Source organism: Eutrigla gurnardus (genome assembly GCF_963514095.1).
Source record: "Eutrigla gurnardus genome assembly, chromosome: 1".
NCBI lineage: Eukaryota > Metazoa > Chordata > Actinopteri > Perciformes > Triglidae > Eutrigla > Eutrigla gurnardus.
Genome location: NC_139915.1, coordinates 35,554,674 through 35,572,611, shown reverse-complemented (window position 1 = coordinate 35,572,611; position 17,938 = coordinate 35,554,674). Strand labels below are relative to the sequence as shown.

At 42.3% G+C, this 17,938-nt stretch overlaps 1 protein-coding gene across 1 annotated transcript in view; it reads left to right on the top strand.

The window, feature by feature from the left end:
- Positions 1-3,621: 3,621 nt before the first annotated feature.
- LOC311024195 (tetraspanin-18B-like) overlaps positions 3,622-17,938 on the top strand; it is an 18,502-nt gene continuing 4,185 nt past the window's right edge. The window contains exons 1-4 of the mRNA XM_084026497.1: positions 3,622-3,652; positions 11,924-12,003; positions 14,874-14,969; positions 15,093-15,287. Coding sequence (XP_083882623.1) covers positions 14,907-14,969; positions 15,093-15,287 — 258 coding nt within the window. The 5' untranslated portion in view covers positions 3,622-3,652; positions 11,924-12,003; positions 14,874-14,906. The remainder of the gene's footprint in view (positions 3,653-11,923; positions 12,004-14,873; positions 14,970-15,092; positions 15,288-17,938) is intronic.

Genomic DNA, 17,938 nt, shown 5'->3' with positions numbered 1-17,938 from the left:
TATGTGTTTCTTTGTGGTGGTTCTGTGTTTCTTTGTGGTGGTTCTGTGTATCTTTGTGGTGGTTTTGTGTCTCTTTGTGGTGGTTTTGTGTCTCTTTGTGGTGGTTCTGTGTCTCTTTGTGGTGGTTCTGAGTCTCTTTGTGGTGGTTCTGTGTCTCTTTGTGGTGGTTCTGTCTCTCTTTGTGGTGGTTCTGAGTCTCTTTGTGGTGGTTCTGTGTCTCTTTGTGGTGGTTCTGAGTCTCTTTGTGGTGGTTCTATCTCTTTGTGGTTGGTCTGAGTCTCTTTGTGGTGGTTCTGCATATCTTTGTGGTGGTTCTGCATATCTTTGTGGTGGTTCTGTGTTTCTTTGTGGTGGTTCTGTGTTTCTTTGTGGTGGTTCTGTGTATCTTTGTGGTGGTTTTGTGTCTCTTTGTGGTGGTTTTGTGTCTCTTTGTGGTGGTTCTGAGTCTCTTTGTGGTGGTTCTGTGTCTCTTTGTGGTGGTTCTGAGTCTCTTTGTGGTGGTTCTGTGTCTCTTAGTGGTGGTTCTGTGTCTCTTTGTGGTTGGTCTGAGTCTCTTTGTGGTGGTTCTGAGTCTCTTTGTGGTGGTTCTATCTCTTTGTGGTTGGTCTGAGTCTCTTTGTGGGGGTTCTGAGTCTCTTTGTGGGGGTTCTGAGTCTCTTTGTGGTGGTTCCCTCTCTTTGTGGTGGTTCTATCTCTTTGTGGTGGTTCTGCATATCTTTGTGGTGGTTCTGTGTCTCTTTGTGGTGGTTCTATCTCTTTGTGGTGGTTCTGAGTCTCTTTGTGGTGGTTCTATCTCTTTGTGGGGGTTCTGAGTCTCTTTGTGGTGGTTCCCTCTCTTTGTGGTGGTTCTATCTCTTTGTGGTGGTTCTGCATATCTTTGTGGTGGTTCTGTGTCTCTTTGTGGTGGTTATATCTCTTTGTGGTGGTTCTGAGTCTCTTTGTGGGGGTTCTGAGTCTCTTTGTGGTGGTTCTGAGTCTCTTTGTGGTGGTTCTATCTCTTTGTGGGGGTTCTGAGTCTCTTTGTGGTGGTTCTGCATATCTCTGTGGTTGCTTTGTGGCGACGCATTTCTCCAGCATTTTGCAAATCAGAAGTTTCCGTTAAAAAAGCAGCTGCCTGCCTTGTACTGCCAGAGAAGGTTATTTCTTATTAGTTATTATTGTTATGGGTCTCCACTGTGACTGACCGTCACCCACTGGGAGAGCAGGAAGTCTGCTGCATTATTGACAGAATTCACCTCCCAACGTCAGACACTGAGCGGAGGCGTCTCCGAACTTTAAAGTGTTGATTTAAAAACTTGCCGACGAAGGTGGCGGAGTTTGTCGTGAACAGATCCCCGGTGTCCTGCACACATTCTGCCAGATGGTGTTCTTCAGGCGGGGAACAGAGGCGCTCACGGCTCGGCAGCAGGAGGATGACGATGCCTCTGCAGTTACAGTCAGCTGTGTGGGATGCATCCTAAAAAAACAACTCTCCACACAGAAATCCACAGCTGTGCTGTAGAAATACCACGCCTCGTGTTCATCGCACCAAGCTGAAGAAGAAATAATAACCACAAGTTGATTTGTGTGGCTTCTTAAAAAAATAACATTGAACCAAATAAGTTGCACAATTTAAATACAGCAGGTCTTTGTCGTTGTTTGTGTCTGTTTGTAGTTTTGAATGTGAGTATTTGTAGTCCGTTTCAGTCTCTTTGAGGTTGTTTTGTGTCTCTGTAGTGGAAGGATGCGAACGTTGTTTGCTTTGAACGGACAGAAACATAATGCTGGATCTATTTGTCTACGAACAGCTGACAGCAGCAACTTCCTGTTTCTAGTCATTATGCTAAGCTAAGCTAATTGACTTCTGGTCTACAGCCAGAAAGAAGAAAGAAAAATAATCTATATCCCAAAACATCCAGCTATTATTTTATTTGAGAGGCTACACTCACTTTATTCTGTGATATTGTCCATTTATTATCTTTGTTTGTTTGACAGTTATTAGAGAGCCTAACGTAAATATTACGCTGGAAGGGGCGGGACTTAGCCCCTTTTTTTACCGATTATTGTTACGTTTTGGTTACGTTTTGCATGTATTGAATGAGCGTTATGTCGTCTCACGAACTGAATCGTGGAAGTGAACTCATGAAGGGATCCAAAGAGACTAAAACGTCGTCTTGAAATGGTTAAATGATCAAACAGCAGCAGATCACGTTGCCCAGAGGCATCGCGGCCCATCTGCTGCATGCGTCCCTTTTTCTTTCTTTTGTTTAGATCTCTGCCCTCATTTTAAATTCTTCGGCCGTTTCCATGCGGCGCCGGAGTGACGGCTTCCCACACTTAGCTGACGAGGCAAGGAGACGCTTCAGAGGTCGGCTGGGTAGTTTTTTAATATTTCTGACGCGATGCTTCAACAGGTTTGGTTCATGAACAACGATTTTCCCCTCAGAAATTCAGAACAGGTTTCTTAAAAGGCCCACACAGGCACGTGTTATTAAATACAACGTTCAAGGTACTTGTACAACTATATAGTTTCCACTCATACTACATCTCATCTCAATTTATTAATTTGTTTTTGTCGCGCCTTTTAACTTTTTATTTATTTTTATTTTATTGTCTTTTTACCTCATCTCTGCTAATGTGTTTGTTTGTGTCCCTGACCATATTTCTATTCTGCTGTCAAAAGCACTTTGTAAACTGATGTTTTTAAAGGTGCTTAATAAATAAAGTTCATCATTTTCATGAGGTATATAAAGGAGGAAGGGGAATGTAAAGCAAGCTGATGGGGTAGTCATGATTATTATTACTAAAGTAGAAATATAGTGATTCGTTCTTATGGACACGGGGTGGAGAGTTAAAAAAAACATTTATTTACAAATGTATGTTGTTTTTTTGTTTTCCGTTATTATGGTGATTATGCTATCTTGTTTTTGTTTCCTTTTTCTTTAAAATGTTTTTTATTGCCTATATATATATTATTCATTAATATTTTTTATTTTTGTTTTTGTTCAAACCAAAGTTTATTACTATATATACTATACTAAAGTATCTGTACTTTACTTGAGTATTTATGTATATATGTATATATGACGCAAGATTAGTTAGTCTTGTAAAAAAAAACAGCCAGTAGAAATGTCCTTCAGATGGATACTTCCTACTTTGTGTACATTTGTGTACATTTGAGAGCCTGTACTTTTACACAGTACTACTTTTACCAGAGTGTTTTTGTACACAAGTATCTGTACTGTACTTGAGTGTGTCCTTTTGACACCTCTTCTTCTTCTTCTTCCGCCACGGATCACAGATATGCTATATCTATATTCTATGCGACAGTTTCCCCGGAAGTAGTTTTATTCTGAAATCTTGTAACAGGAAGCTTGCGTGTAGTTTACGGCCTAGCTTGATTGTGGTTTAAACGGGAACCAAACGTTGCCCCAAAACACACACGCACACACGCACACGCGCGCGCACACACACACACACACACACACACACACACACACACACACACACACGCACACACACACACACACACACACACGCGCGCACACACACACACACACACACACACACCCCTCCTTCAGCTGCCGGAGCCCTCAGCGTTGACTGAACGACTCACCGGGAGACCGTCGGCTTCGCCGGACGTGTTCTTGGGAGAAGAAGCTCATCCGTCGCGGTAAGTTATCTTTAACGTGACGTTACCGCAGCGTGTTTTCCTCCCACATAACGTCACGCACATTTAACCCGCCAGCTTAATGACGATGTGAAACCGCGTTAAATGTAAACAAGAAACACCTGCTAAGTATTTCTACACAGTTCAGCGTTGATTTAAAAGTTAAATTATACAAAATAAGCACATCCCGTTCATAAAAATGCGACGTGAACGAGGCTGACTAAGACTAAAGTTTACTCCAACGTCACTCATTTTATTGTTTAAGTGCCAGATAAATAACATGATTTATTAGCGGTGAGGTTGTGTTGTTTGAAAGTGAAATGATGAAACAGGGTTTATTAATCAAAACTTATTTTTACTCCTGATAAATCAGCCTGACTGATATTATAGGCCAATATCAGCTTTAAAATAATAATAATTATTATTATTAAGTTACATTAAATTTAGAATAGCTCTTTATATGCTTCTTCATCCACATCATCACATCGGAGAAGCTGGAACTGGGACATTTTTGTGTTGTTGTTTTTTTGTGCATAAAAATGACTTGAATGATTGATCAGATGACAAGTTAGTCATTAATTTTTCTGATTTGTACACGTTTTATGTTTAAAAATGAATGTCAATGTCATGAGCATCGTGTTGGATGGAATATCTAAATGACTGTGAAATGAACGAATGGGAGCTACTGAATGTTTTGGGTTCAAATGGCTTTTTTTCTGTTTTCTGTGATGCCAATATGCAAAATCACATTTCCTATGCACTTGGGAAATCCTCTTATATTGGCTTTTATAAAGGTTAACTTCTCTTTCTTCTGGTTTTTACTCATTCTTAATGTACCCGAGTGCCTTTGAGCAACTCTGCCAGAAATCCGTTGTGCCATGTTGGGAGTGTTTAGTCTCGCTGATGGAGGAGGAGTAACTGTATTCTCATGAATTTTCGTATGGAAACATACGAAAAGTTATGTACAATTTTTTTCGTGTATTATCCTACGAATATCGAAATGACACCGGTGCACATGCGCAATTCCATGCAGTGAAAAAGGGCTTCCATTCCTTTCATTCATAGTGGAAAATGCAGCATAATGCAGCATTTTAAGGTTGTTTCGGCATTAAAGTATGTTTTGATGACATTCCTAGTGAAAATCTGCATTTTGTTCTCATATTATTCCTTCAGTGAATGTATATGATCTCTCGTTTGTTGGTTAGGGTTAGGGTAAATGTTAGGTAAATGCTAGCTCGGAGGAGCCAGGAATCAAACCGGCAATCTTGCAGTTGCCATCCAACCCGCTCTACCTCCTGAGCTAAACCTCCCGGGGTTATGTTAGGTTTAGGTCTCATGCTCTCTAATAACCAGCATAAAGCGCATCGGTCACGTGACCACGGCTCTGTGGAGTACATAGGAAAGCATATGAAAATATCGTGCTTTACTCTTTGTACTTTTTAGTATGAAAGCTGAGTGAGAGCAGCCTGAACTGGAGCGTTGGCGCCAGTGCCCAACGAGCATTTGGCCGCCGGCTGTCGGTGCGACGCGTTCACTGACCCTTCCCACGGTTGGTTCTTCTTCGGAGAGCTTCAGCTGCCACACTGTTACTGAGTTTTCACTCCTCCAATTTGCTGTGTGAAATTTTGTGTCTAAGCGAGTGTTGCACATTAAAGTGCACCATCTGCATGATGGAGGGGAATCGTTCCAAAAAGCAAATAAAAAGGGAGAAAATCCACTTCAATCCACCTTCTTGGTGTTTGGCTGAGTGTTTTTCTGGGTCCGTTTAGTTGTTGCCATGCTTTAGGGCTGCAGCAGCAGATTGTGTTTACTAATGCTCAATCTGTTGCTTTGTTTTTTGAGTATTTAGTCTGTAGAATGTTAGAAAAAATCCTTTAAAAAAAGTTCAGAACCCAATGTGATTTCTGCAACGCCCCAGAACTATCAGATTTAAAAAATGTAATTCAGCAAAGTAAAAAAAGGTGCGTTTAATGGGAATCAGAATATTGAATCCATCAGGAAGTTGTACAGCTGCAGTGCAGTGGGTCCAGCGTTAAAACGGTAGAATCATGTGTTCATATGTGGATGAAGGGCATACAGGCACATAAATAACGTTACTTCATCCAGACTGAAAAGAAAAAAACCCGAAGCATGAACGGCCGAAGTGAAAACCAAGCCGGCGCAGCAGGAAGGTGAATCATTAAAGCGTTTTTTAAACCTCGACAGAAGCAGGCTAGCTATTTCCAGCCGTTTCTCAGCCTGTATGCTAAGCTAAGCTAGCTGTCGCCTTGGTGTGGCTTCATATTTAACTGGCAGACACAAGATATATTGTTATATGTTGTTTCAGCATCAGGCTTTGCAGTGAACATTTACAGTTTTTACCATTACAGTGTTGCCATTGTATTCTATTTGTATTTATTCTTGTACATTTTATTCTAATTTGTTTACATTTTATTCTATTTTTATTTATTAGTGTACATTTTATTCTATTGTTATTTATTCTTGTACATTTTATTCTAATTTGTTTATGTTTTATTCTATTTTTATTTATTAGTGTACATTTTATTCTATTTTTATTTATTCTTGTACATTTTATTATATTTGTATTAATTTGTTTACATTTGATTCTATTTTTTATTTATTTGTGTACATTTTATTCTATTTTTATTTATTTGTATACATTTTATTGTTGTACATTTTATTCTTTTTTTATTTATTCTTGTACATTTTATTCTATTTTTTTATTATTTTTGTACATTTGATTCTTTTTGATTTATTAGTGTACATTGTATTCTATTTGTATTTATTAGTGTACATTTTATTCTATTTTTATTCAGTCGTTTACATTTTATTCTATTTGTATTTATTCGTGTACATTTTATTCTATTTTTATGTATTTGTGTACATTTTATTCTATTTCTATGTATTTGTTTACATTTTATTTTTGCACAGCTACTCTGGGTTGCCCTTAACTACTTTAGTTTTTATTTGTATCTTAGATATCACTCACACAGCTTCAGTCAACACAGAGGAAACAGACAAGCCGATGAAGCCTCTCGTGTTGAGTTCAGGGTCAGGGGTCGCTCCGCGGAGGGCTCGCCCATCTGCCTTTTAATTCACTTTGACTGAATGTAATCTGGTTCCAGCAGAAACCTCTGAAGGAGCTCTACGTGTGGAGGAGAAGCGGTCGTGTTAGCAGCTCCTCATTCAATCACAAATCCAGGAAACAAACGTCTTCTTTTCACCAGATTGAGTCGTTATCTCTAATTTCTCGTTAGCGGACAGAATTCTGAATTCTGATTTCTTCTGACTTTAATCTTTATCCTCTACGAAGTCCTTCAAACTGCACAAATCTGAGAAGTGAAAAATCAAATTGTCCACGTCGCTTTTATTTTAAATGATCACAATATAGATCAGTTTCACTGATTCTTTAATTTTCCATTTTCCTTTAAGTTGATGTGTTTTCTAATGAATCGATTGTTTCATGTTTTAATGGTCCAAAAAATTATAAAAAATCCTTGAGGACACCTTCCAACTGCTGATTTTTATCCAATCAACCACCCGTAAAAAAATATATATAAATTTTAATTATTTTAAATTATCAAAATAGCTGCTGATTCTGTCAACCAACTTTTTTTTTTATTCATTCTTTTTCAGATATTAAATGTGAGAAATGAATACCGTTTCTTTAATGTCAGAATTGACAGTTTTTGTCTTTTTTTTTAAATGAATTGACTTGAAGACGTCACCGTGGGAACTCCTATCCGGCATCTTTCAGTGTTGTCTGCCTGTTTTTACAGTCTAATCAACTAATCGATGACTAAAACCATTGATATGTTAACTGGTGATTATTTCCCAACCGTTTTGACACTGAAACCGAACAAAGTGCTTTAATGGCTTCTGCTTCAACGAAGAAAGAGAACCCTGGTTTTCAGTATTTTCCTCAGATGTTGGTCCATCCGAGCGGCGGCGTCCGTCCCTCGTTGCCCCCCCCGGGACATTCTGTGGCATGATGGGAAGTAAAGTAACAGCCAGGCCTGGAGGACGGCCCCCTGAGCCCCACCAGTCCGTCCGTCAGGCCGCCGCGGCCACGCAGCCATCCACAAATAGACTAAGTGCCTCAGCGCTGCACATGAAGGGACAGATGGACACCCCGCCTCGAACCTGAAGTCTCCGGATGAGACCGACGGCAAGACGAAGGAAATCTAAACGTACTCACTTGTATTTGATAAGATCATGTTTGCCCTTTAAACAGTTGGTAAACAAGGGTGACGTACGTTAGTGCGTCCCACCCACTCCCTGATGGTGAGTGGGTGCAAGCCGCCCAACATTTAGTGGCCACATAGAAACGTGTTCATTGTGTAACGTCACACCAGCGAGACGTAACGAGCGTCAAGTCACGAGATCTGATATCTGTGTTCATGAACGTCCAACACCAGGACACTCGGAGCTTTGACTCCATTGAGTTTTCAAACTACTACAAACAGCCCAGTGGTCGCCAACGCGTTGCAGCCGGTGTTTGGGTTCAACGTGTGACCGTGTTAACTGGTGACACTCGAGCCGAATGGTTGCTCGTAGCGACGGCAGCTGCTAAAAAAACACCCAACAGAACACGTAGTTAAAAGCCTTGAATCGAATCATGAATCCGTGTTTATTGACTGACGGTCACCAGTTAACACGGTCACCTGTTCAGTCGGAACACCCGCTGCTCTGAAAACGATCCCCGATCCCGTAGAACTCGAGTCGCTGTTGGAAGATCGATTCTGATGGCCGAACACACGACAGCCAGACATTTAGATGCTTTTATTTTCAATGTTGTACAAACGATAAGCAATAAGTCGGCTCGTCACATTTCTATCCCTTCATTCATCATTTTGTGAAACCGGAAGGAAAAAGACAACAAATCAAGACACGGCAACAAAATAAACACATTTGCATATGAGTCCTCCTCTCTCTTCCATCTGTCATCTCACCACACATCAGAGGGAATGAAACGACTCGATCAAAGAGAGAGAAACAGTCGGCAGGATTCATCCTCTGGGGAGAATGCCCATACCAAACTAGTACTGTATTAGACCGGACCAAAGTGTCAGCATCCGGAATGTGGCTAAAATCACAACAAGGTTTTTAAGTTTACCACAGCTGGAAGGTGCTGGAAAAGCATGGAAATGCTTGAAAAGTGCTTGAATTTGACTTGTCCCCCCCCCCGAGAGTAACCGGGTCTCTGGGGGATTACGTGTCTGCCGCTGTGTTACTTTCATCTTTCAAAGGTTTGGTTCGTCATCGACCAGCTCAGCACTCTCAAGTGGCGCCGAGGTGCTGAAGTGTTGGTGGCAGTGGGGAATAATTCTCTTTTCATCATCATCATCTCCCATCAAAGCTGCTCTCAAAGCAATCAACGAGTTTTAGTTTGAAACCAGGATCTTGGAGCTCGATGTTCAGGACGCTTTGGATTACGGGAAAAAATGACTGGCCTGAAGGAAATTCACATTTTAGTCATCGAATGCTCCTTTTTTTGTTTTGTTTTACCCGTTAGTGATGAAAGGTCTAAACCAGTGAAGGATGAACTAATGTAGGCCACCGAGGCTTTAAGTCACCTTAAACCTGCATTATCTCTGCCAGGCACCAGGGGGAGACTCCTCTCTGGTTGTATAGAAGTCTATGAGAAAATGGTCCTACTTCTCTCTGCTGGCCACCAGGGGGCGACTCCTCTCTGGTTGTATAGAAGTCTATGAGAAAATGGTCCTACTTCTCTCTGCTGGCCACCAGGGGGCGACTCCTCTCTGGTTGTATAGAAGTCTATGAGAAAATGGTCCTACTTCTCTCTGCTGGCCACCAGGGGGCGACTCCTCTCTGGTTGTATAGAAGTCTATGAGAAAATGGTCCTACTTCTCTCTTGATGTATTATCTCAGTAAACATTGTAAACATGAGTTTATGGTCTCAATCTCTAGTTTCAAGTCTTCTTCAATCCAGCATGATGTTCATTTAGTACATTATGGTCCATTTAGAGTCCACCAGACCAGAAAGCAGGGGAGGCTTTAGGGGGCGGGGCTTACCTGCTGATTGACAGGTTGCTACCACGCTACCAATGCTAGTTAGCTACTAAGATGACTTTAACACTTAGCTGTAAAGTTGACCTTGAACTATAGAAGCTAACTTTGTTAGCAGCTTCACACCAGAATCCACATGGATCCAGATCCAGTAAGGTTGCTGCTCGGGGTGCAGATCCACCCGTTGCTCTGCTACAGTCCAAATATGGTCACTTCCTTCCACTGGTGTTGATACTTTGAGCTCGCTTTCATCGTTTGGAGTTCAGGTCTGTTTGATGGAGCTTGAATCTGCATTTCAGTGCGATCATTAAACACCATTTAAAAATGTTATTCAGCTCTACTTAAAATGTACAGTTCACTATCTCACCTCATCTGCACATGAATTGAGGTAATCTTTCATTTTTGTTCCTCGCCAGTATGAGACGGTGGGGGGGGGGGGGGGGGCTTTCTGCTGTGTGGGCAGCGGCTGCTGTCGACACAATGGGAAGGTTCCTCCAGATCTGTGAGTCATGTGCCTTCTGTTTGAACGGCCTGATCATCTGCTGCCAGCAAGATTACAAGACAATGTCCTGCTGCTGCAATATTATCGTGTTAAAACCACAGCTATTGTCCTGTCACACTCTCCGTCCTGAGGGATGAAGTTGGCTTTTTTTCTTTTCTTTTTTTATCACGACAAGGTTTTTCTCTCCCAAATTATAATTTTAAAGCATGTTGTATCGATTTAAAAAGCTTTTTTTGAGACAAATATGTTTTAAAAAAAGTATTCATGTGCAACTCAGTGCAGCGTTACAAGTACAAGTTTCTGGTCACACGACTCCTTGAAGGGAAGCCAATGATGAAGTGCATTAAAATGTCATTCTCTCTTCTGGCCACCAGGGGGTGACTCCTCTAGTTGCAAAAAGACCCTACTTTTCACTCGATTTAATGGAGTTTATGGTCTCAATCTCTAGTTTCAAGACTTCTTCAATCCAGTATGATGTTCCAGAAAGCAGGGGATGCTTTAGGGGGCGGGGCTTACCTGCTGATTGACAGGTCGCTACCAATGCTAGTTAGCTGCTAACATAATTCAAGGTCAACTTTACAGCTGACTTCTTCACACCAGAATCCAGATGGATCCAGATCCAGTTTCTTAAAATAGCAGCAAAACGTTCTGGTGTCACTTTCTATTTTGTTAAAAAAACAAATGCTTTTTTATTGCTTTATTAAGTATTTTTTCTTTTTCTTTTAATGAAAAACGATCAAACAATCTTGAATTAGATTATCATAAGGTCTCCCTGCATAAATAAATGAGAAATAAATCACTCAAGTCACTCATGACAATATTTACGATTATCCTGAAAATGGAATTGGCCACTATCAACTTATTGCTTTTTTTATTTATTTTTTTTATATCGCGGTCTGCGATTAAAACCCGATACGCTGCCATCCCTAGTCAGACATGTCTGTGCACCAATCAGGATTTAGCAACATTTACTGGGTTATTGGTTGACGTTTTATTCATCCAGGGAAACGTTGTTGTTGCGATAAACAAAATAGAAACAATAACATATTTCTTACCAATAAGGAGCAGCATCTTTTAGTTTATTGGATGTTTGTGTTGGAGAACAGGCTCCGTGTTGAATATTAAACAACAGCTGTCAGCGCTGGAATGGAAACAAAGAGCAGTTCTGATGGATTTGGTGCAGCGCGGTGATGACGGTAACGCCTGTCAGTCATCTCGCCGTCGTGTTCTCGCCGTGAAACAAATAGTTCTGCACTTCTGAATCACGCCGTGAAGAAAGAAACACATGAATCATGCAACACAAACGCACTTGTGATGAATCGCTCTCGCTGTTTGTTCACTACCAAACGCAGCAGCATGTGGTGGTTGCTATGGAAACGGCTAGACGTCAGGGCGACAACGAGTCACGGCGTGAACTCATCAGTACTTTTTTTTTTTTTTGTCTCGAGGGAGACAACATCCGCCCAGCCGCTGGTTAGCCCCGCCCTCCAACAAAGCTCGTCAGACGTCCTTCGTCTAGAGGAGCTGAAGAACAAGAGGCTGACCAATCAGAGCAGACTGGGCTTTTTGGGAGGGAGGGGCAGGAGGTCAAACAGAACGTCACAGAGAGAAGCTGAGAAGAGCTTTTTCATTAGTAATAGTAATAAATATAGCATAATCTTTTACATAAAATATATAAAGTGAGCGTATAAATACAGTGTAACCAGCCCGCCTTGACGCCTCTCTTTTTCTCTCCTCTACAGCCGATGTGAAGCAGTTTGAGGTCAAAGGTCAACGACTGCCGTCTCCTCGCCCGCATTTGAACCCAGGAGCCATTAAACAGGTACATAATGGTATGATGCTTTTCTGTCATAGACTTCCATGCAATCAGACTTTCTTTTTGCAACCAGCGTCGTCGCCCCCTGGTGGCCAGCAGAGAGAAGTAGGACCACTTTCTCCTAGACTTCTATACAACCAGAGAGGAGTCGCCCCCTGGTGGCCAGCAGAGAGAAGTAGGACCACTTTCTCCTAGACTTCTATACAACCAGAGAGGAGTCGCCCCCTGGTGGCCAGCAGAGAGAAGTAGGACCATTTTCTCATAGACTTCTATACAACCAGAGAGGAGTCGCCCCCTGGTGGCCAGCAGAGAGAAGTAGGACCACTTTCTCATAGACTTCTATACAACCAGAGAGGAGTCGCCCCCTGGTGGCCAGCAGAGAGAAGTAGGACCATTTTCTCATAGACTTCTATACAACCAGAGAGGAGTCGCCCCCTGGTGGCCAGCAGAGAGAAGTAGGACCATTTTCTCATAGACTTCTATACAACCAGAGAGGAGTCGCCCCCTGGTGGCCAGCAGAGAGAAGTAGGACCACTGGTCTGTAAAAGGTCTGTAGCATCAGTAGGTCCCGCCCCCTATAGCAGTTTAGTGTGTAATTTATTGTTATTATTAATTAAATTGTTGTGTTTTATCGGATGCAAAACAACAAACAAGGTTCAAGGTTCTTTACTGATCACGTGCACAGAGATGCAACGTAAACATGATATCGGCATTATAGACTTCTATAGTTAATGTAGCTGACAACAGCCACTGACTTGTCATTGTTCAAATTCAGAGAAATAACTCATTAAAGCAGCATTCCCTATTATTTTAAAAGCAGTCCTCTTGTTTGACCACCAGGGAGACCAAGATGACGGCATCCTCCTCTTCCTCGCGTCGACATTAATAACGGCTCCGAACTAACGGGGTGGAAAAGCACAACCGGCGGCGCTGACTAAAACATGGCGAGTTTGCCAATAGTGATGACTCACAGCGTATTTTTGGAGGCTCCTAAATAATTGAGCTACTTTTGAAGCTCTATTTGGGGATTCAACTTGTCTGAATGTGCTGAGCTCAGGTCGCCTCGACTCGGGAACGGACGCCATGTTCACTTTGTCGCAACACGTTTGCATCGCTCAACTTCGGCCGTAAAAAATGACCTTAATTTCCTGTCAAGTAACCGAGGGGACAGCTCCTGGTGCTGAAAGCAAGGGAACGACAAAGAGACAAACCCTGCTCATGAAGACAGTCGCTCGTCGGCGAGGAGATAATTACCGCCTTCCACTGACACGTTTCCACTTAGAAAGCCATCCTCTCACAGAGGTCACCGTCGGAAGAGCAAGAACGTTTCTGTGACCTTTCCTTCTTTTTTAAATAGCAGCTGTTTCACGTCTAATTGTAATCAGGTTATTCTGATTGATTAACTGTGTGGCTACGTTGAGTTTAATGCCTTCATCCTTTAATCAGGCGTTTCTTCTGTGAGTCAGTAAATGTGACTGGAATCACGACGACACAAAGCCTGTTGTTTTCTTGACAGCTGCCTGTTTCTGTTCATTTCTTCCTTTCATTATCGCTGATCCGTCTGCGTTTTGTTAATCGCTCCGACATGAGCGACGTGCTAATAACGCTGTCCATGCCCTACTTTAACTTTTTTTTACTAACCCTGACCTCAGCCGAAGACGCAGCAATTACCCAGAGTGCACCAGCGGCAGTCACAAAAACAAAGAAGCTGCGTTTAATTGCGGTGAGAGCAGAGCACGTGGCTTTTTTTAGTAGTAAAAGCTTCCTCGCCGAGCGGTCTAATTAGCGGTGGATGCACAGACGGTTAATGAGAGGACGGCGGTTCCTTTTCATCACGAAGGAAAACTCTTGATCAAAAATTACAACAGAAGAATAAAAAAAATAAACTGTATGGTAACATTTTAATGAATCTAAAGTGTGTGTAGGATATCAATAAGAGAGATATGAATTCAGTTTAAAGTTAATGTAACAACATGAGACGAAAAACAAGAGGGAAAATAAACGTTTTCCACCGGATCTCTGTAGGCCTGGGGGGTCCCTCCACTGGGTCTCTGTAGGCCTTGGGGGTCCCTCCACTGGGTCTCTGTAGGCCTTGGGGGTCCCTCCACCGGGTCTCTGTAGGCCTTGGGGGTCCCTCCACTGGGTCTCTGTAGGCCTTGGGGGTCCCTCCACTGGGTCTCTGTAGGCCTGGGGGGTCCCTCCACCGGGTCTCTGTAGGCCTTGGGGGTCCCTCCACTGGGTCTCTGTAGGCCTTGGGGGTCCCTCCACTGGGTCTCTGTAGGCCTTGGGGGTCCCTCCACTGGGTCTCTGTAGGCCTTGGGGGTCCCTCCACCGGGTCTCTGTAGGCCTGGGGGGTCCCTCCACCGGGTCTCTGTAGGCCTTGGGGGTCCCTCCACTGGGTCTCTGTAGGCCTTGGGGGTCCCTCCACCGGGTCTCTGTAGGCCTGGGGGGTCCCTCCACCGGGTCTCTGTAGGCCTTGGGGGTCCCTCCACCATGACCTTGAGGGTCATTGGCCTGGAAAACGTTGAAGACCTCTGCTTTAGATCATGAAACTACATCACAGTACAGGTGGTCAGCATGTGAGTTTCAGCTGGTAAACACCATCAGGGACCAGAAGTGCACAGTTGGTCCTCTTCACACCCGGACCAACACGTCCTCCCGGGCCGCCGCCGTCCTCGCCGTCCTCGCCGTCCTCGCGGCTGACAGAAACTGTGACTGACGATGTGTCATCGTCCTGAGTTTGCTCATATGGACTTCAGATGAGACGTGTGTGTGTGTGTGTGTGTGTGTGTATGACTAATACTAATACTGTCTACGCTTAGCCTAACAGCTGTCTGTCTGTCTGTCTGTCTGTCTGTCTGTCTGTCTGTCTGCAGGGTCAGGGGGAGGTCTCAGCCCGAGGCTCAGCCATGGAGGGGGACTGCCTCAGCTCCATGAAGTACCTCATGTTCATCTTCAACTTCTTCATCTTTGTGAGTTCACCGCTTCCTCCGCTTTCTTCTTCTGTGGTTTGATATTTAAACATATATATATATAGATATATAGATATATAGATACACACACACACTGAATAATCAACCCTCCCTCTCTCCCAGTTGGGCGGCTCCTTCCTGCTGGGCGTCGGTGTTTGGGTGCTGGTGGACCCGATGGGGTTCAGGGAGATCGTGGCAGCCAACCCGGTGCTGTTCACGGGGGTCTACGTCATCCTGGCCCTCGGCAGCATGCTGTTCCTGCTGGGCTTCCTGGGCTGCTGGGGAGCCATCCGGGAGAACCGCTGTCTGCTGCTCTTTGTGAGTCCCATGCTGGGTTTACTGGGTTTACTGGGTTAACTGGGTTAACTGGGTTTATCAGGTTTACCGGGTTTACTGGGTTTACTGGGTTAACTGGGTTTATCAGGTTTACTGGGTTTACTGTGTTTATGTTTACTGGGTTTACTGTGTTTATGTTTACTGGGTTTCCTGTGTTTATGTTTACTGGGTTTACTGTGTTTATGTTTACTGGGTTTACTGGGTTAACTGGGTTTATCAGGTTTACTGGGTTTACTGTGTTTATGTTTACTGGGTTTACTGTGTTTATGTTTACTGGGTTTCCTGTGTTTATGTTTACTGGGTTTCCTGTGTTTATGTTTACTGGGTTTCCTGTGTTTATGTTTACTGGGTTTACAGTGTTTATGTATACTGGGTTTACTGTGTTTATGTTTACTGGGTTTACTGGGTTAACTGGGTTTATCAGGTTTACTGGGTTTACTGTGTTTATGTTTACTGGGTTTACTGTGTTTATGTTTACTGGGTTTACTGTGTTTATGTTTACTGGGTTTCCTGTGTTTATGTTTACTGGGTTTACTGTGTTTATGTTTACTGGGTTTACTGGGTTAACTGGGTTTATCAGGTTTACTGGGTTTACTGTGTTTATGTTTACTGGGTTTACTGTGTTTATGTTTACTGGGTTTCCTGTGTTTATGTTTACTGGGTTTACTGTGTTTATGTTTACTGGGTTTCCTGTGTTTATGTTTACTGGGTTTCCTGTGTTTATGTTTACTGGGTTTATGTTTACTGGGTTTACTGGGTTTATGTTTACTGGGTTTCCTGTGTTTATGTTTACTGGGTTTCCTGTGTTTATGTTTACTGGGTTTACTGTGTTTATGTTTACTGGGTTTACTGTGTTTATGTTTACTGGGTTTCCTGTGTTTATGTTTACTGGGTTTCCTGTGTTTATGTTTACTGGGTTTACTGTGTTTATGTATACTGGGTTTACTGGGTTAACTGGGTTTATCAGGTTTACTGGGTTTACTGTGTTTATGTTTACTGGGTTTACTGTGTTTATGTTTACTGGGTTTACTGTGTTTATGTTTACTGGGTTTACTGGGTTAACTGGGTTTATCAGGTTTACCGGGTTTACTGGGTTTATGTTTACTGGGTTTACTGTGTTTATGTTTACTGGGTTTCCTGTGTTTATGTTTACTGGGTTTACTGTGTTTATGTTTACTGGGTTTATCAGGTTTACTGGGTTTACTGTGTTTATGTTTACTGGGTTTCCTGTGTTTATGTTTACTGGGTTTCCTGTGTTTATGTTTACTGGGTTTACTGTGTTTATGTTTACTGGGTTTACTGGGTTAACTGGGTTTATCAGGTTTACCGGGTTTACTGGGTTTATCAGGTTTACTGGGTTTACTGTGTTTATGTTTACTGGGTTTACTGTGTTTATGTTTACTGGGTTTACTGGGTTTATGTTTACTGGGTTTACTGTGTTTATGTTTACTGGGTTTACTGGGTTAACTGGGTTTACTGTGTTTATGTTTACTGGGTTTACTGGGTTTACTGTGTTTATGTTTACTGGGTTTACTGGGTTTACTGGGTTTATCAGGTTTACTGGGTTTACTGGGTTTATGTTTACTGGGTTTACTGTGTTTATGTTTACTGGGTTTACTGGGTTTATGTTTACTGGGTTTCCTGTGTTTATGTTTACTGGGTTTACTGTGTTTATGTATACTGGGTTTACTGGGTTAACTGGGTTTATCAGGTTTACTGGGTTTACTGTGTTTATGTTTACTGGGTTTCCTGTGTTTATGTTTACTGGGTTTACTGTGTTTATGTTTACTGGGTTTACTGGGTTAACTGGGTTTATCAGGTTTACCGGGTTTACTCTGTTTATGTTTACTGGGTTTACTGTGTTTATGTTTACTGGGTTTCCTGTGTTTATGTTTACTGGGTTTACTGTGTTTATGTTTACTGGGTTTATCAGGTTTACTGGGTTTACTGTGTTTATGTTTACTGGGTTTCCTGTGTTTATGTTTACTGGGTTTCCTGTGTTTATGTTTACTGGGTTTACTGTGTTTATGTTTACTGGGTTTACTGGGTTAACTGGGTTTATCAGGTTTACCGGGTTTACTGGGTTTATCAGGTTTACTGGGTTTACTGTGTTTATGTTTACTGGGTTTACTGTGTTTATGTTTACTGGGTTTACTGGGTTTATGTTTACTGGGTTTACTGTGTTTATGTTTACTGGGTTTACTGGGTTAACTGGGTTTACTGTGTTTATGTTTACTGGGTTTACTGGGTTTACTGGGTTTACTGTGTTTATGTTTACTGGGTTTACTGGGTTTATCAGGTTTACTGGGTTTACTGGGTTTATGTTTACTGGGTTTACTGTGTTTATGTTTACTGGGTTTACTGGGTTTATGTTTACTGGGTTTCCTGCGATTCCGTGGAAAAAAACAGAATAAAATAAGTGTCATGTATTATTATAAGTATTAAGAAACCTGGTCGTTTCTGTTCAGACAACATCCTCGTATTTCTTACATCAGATTGGTGTTTATATTATATTTGTGACATGAGTTGACGTCAGCCTGTAAAACATGGTTGTACTTTATGTGAGAGCAGAGTGAAACAGCACAAGTGCGCCATCTAGAGGAAATGTAATCATTACTGTGGGTGTGCTGCTG